This window comes from Triticum dicoccoides, chromosome 5B (assembly GCF_002162155.2).
Source record: "Triticum dicoccoides isolate Atlit2015 ecotype Zavitan chromosome 5B, WEW_v2.0, whole genome shotgun sequence".
Taxonomy (NCBI): Eukaryota; Viridiplantae; Streptophyta; class Magnoliopsida; order Poales; family Poaceae; genus Triticum; species Triticum dicoccoides.
In genome coordinates this window covers 671840934-671846284 of record NC_041389.1, presented here as the reverse complement: position 1 = coordinate 671846284, position 5351 = coordinate 671840934, and the positions used below count along the sequence as shown (strand labels likewise).

The window sequence follows — 5351 nt, the reverse complement described above, 5'->3', positions numbered from 1 at the left end:
CCCTCGCCGCCGCCGCCGCCGGAAACCCTAGCGCGGGGAGCGTTGGCGTCGCCACCGCCGGAGCTCCGCCGAGCATCGGCCTCACACGCAGCCTTTTCTTGCCGTCACGGATAACCACGCCGACGGGTGGTGTAGCGCCGGCGCCGTCCCGTGCCGCCGCCGCACCGTCGAAGCTCCCCAATGCGGCGCGGCCGAAGAAGGGCAAAACATTCGCGAAGAAGAACAAGGCGGCGGACGGCTCTGACAGCTCGAAGGCGAGGGGAAAGAAGCTTGCAGGGCGTTCGATGGGCGCGGTGGCTACCGAAGCGCCGGCGAGCTCACTCGTTGAGCCGGCCGCCGACGCGCACCACGTGTTATTTTTTCAATGCATCATCACATATAGATAGCTTATTTGCATTGTTCAAAAAACTTTGTAGTCTCAACGATGATGCATACTTGTGAGCTATGGGTGTTGGGTCCAACAATTCGCATTGGTCTCAAACCAATGACATCCATTTTAAAGACCATGAGTTTGAGGTGGACGAGGAGGGTGAGGGCATTGTCGACGCGCCGAAAGGAAGAGCGGGCAATTACACCACCAACGATGACAAGTTACTATGCAATACTTGGTTGCAAGTGTCGAGAGATCCATCCGTTGGAGGTGATCAAAGTAGAGATGCTTATTGGGGGCGAATGAAAGAACACTTTGATGCTCACAACGTGAGTTGCATTGACCGCTCCGAGAGATCACTTCGCTCCCGATGGTCGACAATCAACTCGGATTGTCAAAAGTGGGCGGCCGCACAAAAGGCAGTTGACAAGATTAACCCAAGTGGCACAAATGAGGATGATAGAGTAAGTGGCATCTCATACATGTTCATCATACTTGTTTTTGGTGTCCGAAGTGCTAGCTTGTTTTGTTTTTCTTGTAGTACAACATTGCACAAAACTTGTTCAAAGAAGAGACGAGGACAACCAAGAAGGGGAAGATCAAGAAAGGAAGGATCTTCACATTGCCTCATTGCTATGAAGTGTTGAAGGATGATGAGAAATGGAAGAAGCGTGATGGTTTGGAAGATTTGCATTTGAGCAACAAACACAAGCGAACAATTGAGTTGAATGATGATGAGGAGGAGGAAGAGGATGATGCATCAAGTGATGACGGCAAGAGAAGCCCCACACCCAACTCGGTTCATGCTCGAAGCCAAAACGACCGGATGGGTGCAAGACAGACAAAACCGAAAAGAAGAAGAGGAAAGGAGATGATGAGCTCAAAAATGCTATGGAAGCTATTGTGAAGGCAAGAAAAGAAGCCAACGAGATAAGGAAAATGGCAAGGAACCAAGATGCCGCGGGCGAGGAGAGGAGGTTGGCGACCGAGGAGAGGAGGGTGGCCGCCGAGGAGAGGAAAGTGGCATTGGAGGAGAGGAATGTGGGCATGGAGGAGCGAGCTAAGTTGTTGGAATGGGAGAAGCACTTGTTTTCTTGGACACATCTTTGTTCAATGATGCGCAAAAGGAATTTGTCAACCTTGCCCGTGAAGAAGTCTTGATCCAAAAGAGAGCCATGATCCACACAATGGGTGGCGGTGGCCTCGGCGGCATGGGTGGCGGTGGCCTCGGCGGCATGGGAGGCATGGGTGGCTTGGGAGCCATGGGAGGCATGGGTGCATCTCCGGCCGCCATGGGAGGCATGGGTGGCTTTGGAGCACCCTCCGACGCTATGGCCGCCATGGGAGGCATGAGTTTTGCTTCTCTCATGGGAGGCATGGGTGCAACCTCCGACCATGGGTGGAATGTCTTTCGATGTGCCTCCTCACACACATTCCCATGAAGATGCCGTTGAAGATCTTGCCAACACCGTCGGAGCTTCACGTGATGCGGTGCGTGGTGAGATGAGGGAGGAAGATTCATCTTCGGAGGCGGAAGAATCGACTTCGGAAGATGAGGACGAAGACGAGAAAGAGGATTGATATTTCTTTTATTTGTGTCTTGAACTTTAGTTTGCATTTTGAACTTGGTTGGATGAACTTGTGGGCATGAACTTTTATTCATCAACTTGTTTGTGTCAAATTTTACATGTTCATTGCATTTTGATGAATGTTTCAAACTCATTTTATGTCCAAAATGCCATATATGTTAAAATGTCCGGCGAGTCGCGCGCGCTGTATTCTTGCGCGTTGCTGCAGTGACGCGCGCGCGCTGCAGTTTAGCGCGGCTGCTGGAGCCATCGCTGCGCGCCGCGCCAAACCGGTCGAAGCGCACGCGGAAAATCAGTTTTTTGCTTGCGCCGCGTTCAGCGCCTGTTGGAGATGCTCTAAGTGCATTCGACATTGATGCGGCAACGGTTTTACAACAGTGGCATCGCAGTCAGCACACAAGATACTAAAAACGGTAATAAAGTGAAAAGAAGAATGAAACAAAAAGAACTATATTGGACGATGTTTATAAACAAAAGTCATCGTACTTGTCCTCCCTCCCCGTTAAAATGGGACACCGGGCTAGTAACAAAAGAGACGAGCAAATCAGTTGACGTGTATATATAATCTCTGAACCAATGAATGAATGAACAAGTCACCAATATGTGCACAAAAGTACACACGAATGAATGAACCACGATCAGCACCTAGCTACGAGTGTGCAACAACTATCAAATCAGTCGCGCACACTACAGAGCCAGATCAGAACCCTGTACTAGTAGAACTAAAGTTAGCCAATCATCAATCTAGACGAACAGCTCGAGCAGAACGGGCGGCGCCTGCGCCACGGCGGCGGCGACCTCCTGCTCGCGGTGCCGGCGCATGTGGCCGCCGAGCGCCTGGCCCATCTCGAACCCTTGCCCGCAGACGTGGCACTGGTGCCCCTGCTTCTGCTCCGTGGCCTTCCTGGGCTCCGGCCCGGTCCCGGCGAGCGCGAGCGCGAGCCCGTTGCGGCCGCGGAGGTGGCTGGTCCGGTGGCCGCCGAGCGCCTGGAACGTCGGGAACGAGCGGTGGCACGTCTTGCACATGAACTCCCCACCGGCGGCGGCGGCGGCGCGGCGCGTCCTCTTGGTGTTGCGGTCGGCGACGGCGCCGAGGGAGAGCGAGAGGGAGAGGGACACCAGCTGGTCCGCCGGCGCTCTCTGGTGCTTCGTCATGGAGGCCCGCCGAGCTGTGATGGATCGACTACCGATCAACCAAAACCAACCGGTGAGACTGCGGCCGGGAAATGTACGATCGGCGGGAGGGGTGGATTCGGGTGAGGAGAAGCGAAGGTGGCTGGCTGTTCCTGTTGTTGCGAACTTGTGATGCTGTTGGGTTTGGGTTGGGTGCGTGCGGCTTTATATATAGGGCCTGGACGGGAAAGAGGAAGGCGACGTACGAGGGGCTAGCAGCCAGGCGGTTGGTCACCGGTCACGTGCGCTCCACGTCGGGGCAGACGTCTGCGAGGCCAGGGCTCGCCGAGGAGCGCGTCGCCATCGGCGGCCGTCTCTGTCCCGAGCTTCCTTCCTTGCCCACCACTCACCGGGACGCGCTTTGATTGGATTGATGCCTACGTACGTGCGTTCGCGCCGGCTTCGCGACGGGGGATCTTGGCCCACGGTGCTGGTTCGCTCGTGCTCCCAAAAAGGGAAGGCGCCGAGAAGGCGCCGGCGGGATGCCAGAAGAGAGACAAGGCGTACGTTGGATGCGCTGCGGGGTCGACCAGATGGTGGTGACGGGATGGGTGCCGCCGGTCGTCGCACCGGGGAAACGTATGTGCGCCGGGTCAAGTCCCACCCAGGAGACGTGGTCTCCGGCCGGACGAACGAGAATGGGCATCGCGAACCAGACTAGTATACTGTATGTATAAACGGTCCAACCTTACCTGATTCGGCTACCTTTTTCTGGTCGGTCGGTCGGTCGTCTACTCCAGGCCGGGTATGGATACAGAGGCTTGGTCGTGGGCTTGTTTACTTGTACGTCTTGCAGAATTTTCCCCGTGCGCCACGTGCTCGCTCAAAATACATTGTGCGTTCATTCTTGTAAACATCCAGGAACGTGGTGCGTGCACGTGTGCGCGAGCGTGTTTCGTGTGCATGTAATTAAGGTTTGACATGACACGTATGGTACTTTTCTTTTGAGGATCAGGTATGGTACTAATTATAAAACAAAGACATGTGTGGTACTAGTAAGAAATTCGTTGCCCATTGACGTACGTACACACTGCATATGTCGTCAGTTCAGATGATTTCTGCCTCGGTTTACGTGCTAAAAACGCGTCGTCGATTCCGACCCAACTTGCCGAGAAGCAACAGCATTCTCAACGGTCTGCCTCGGCCGTGTGCCAGTAATCGACATACGTCGGCTGCACGATCGATTGATGCAGACAAAGCGTGTGCTGCCTGTTCTCTGTGTACGCACGTAGCATTCAACGTGTTAGAACGTACTGTACGCCTCTGTTTTATATATATTTTTTTCACATGAGGGCATCCCACACTAGCCTTCCTTTTCTTAATGCGTTGATAAGGGTTTACTAAGAGCAATTTAAGTAGATTAATTAAACCGTTCTAGTAAGCTGGTGCAAACCAACATAATGGGTATTGAGGCCCCCTTCATAAGCGAACTACTCCCAGTTCAGCTACTCGAGCGACAAGTATTTCGGTACAGAGGGAGTATATGCTTGCCGGTTGCCGCGAGGGCCATGAAGCAGCGAGCGAGCAGAAGAGGAGAAAGTCATGTAATTATGCAGATGGATTGCTCTGATCTAGTTGATCTATGGCACAAACCCGGTACTATAAGGGTAAATGGTGCGCATATGTTGAGAGAGATGAACAATTTAGCCGATACTTTCCAGGGTTTCAAGCTTCTATGGATTCGACGAGAAGCAAATTGTGCGGCGCACCTATGCGCACGAGAAGCTCTTAGCATTTCTACATTTACTTGCTTTGATGTACTTCCTGGATTCCTGACTAGGGTTATCCAGTCAGATTGTAATCTCTTGTCAACTTAATAAAGCGAGGTACTAATGTCAAAAAATATTAAACCGTTCCAGTATTGTTCCAAGTGTTTAACCTCAAAAGGGTTTTGGGAGCTCCCTAAAATCGTTCTTCTAGCTCCCAAAACTTGAACTCTCCAACAAAATAAAGCGTAAACACCTAGGCAACCAACAACCGCCCGCGTCACCACCGGCGCCACTATGATTGCTCCATGTCAACCCATCATCTGCCGCCTCTATGTGTGTTGGCTGGTCCCAATGTGACCCAAGCTCAGCCAATGTGAGCTCCAACAAGATTGCCTCTGGCGTGGACATGACTCCCTCCATGGTTGTTTTTCGCACTTTGGGGAGGAGCCACCGCACTGCTCCGACCCCTGGTGCATCTAACACGCGAAAGGTGTCCAACGAAAGGGGCGT

At 52.9% G+C, this 5351-nt stretch overlaps 1 protein-coding gene across 1 annotated transcript; it reads right to left on the bottom strand.

Annotated features, from left to right (window-relative positions):
• Positions 1–2478: 2478 nt before the first annotated feature.
• LOC119306618 (zinc finger protein ZAT8-like) lies at positions 2479–3258 on the bottom strand. Its single transcript, XM_037582793.1, has one exon. It carries the CDS (start codon positions 3112–3114, stop codon positions 2704–2706), a length of 411 nt encoding a protein of 136 aa, XP_037438690.1. The 5' UTR covers positions 3115–3258; the 3' UTR covers positions 2479–2703.
• Positions 3259–5351: the final 2093 nt, after the last annotated feature.

Excerpts from the sequence above, each read along its gene's own strand:
- LOC119306618 (XM_037582793.1), bottom strand. The coding sequence starts at position 3,114 with ATGACGAAGCACCAGAGAGCGCCGGCGGACCAGCTGGTGTCCCTCTCC.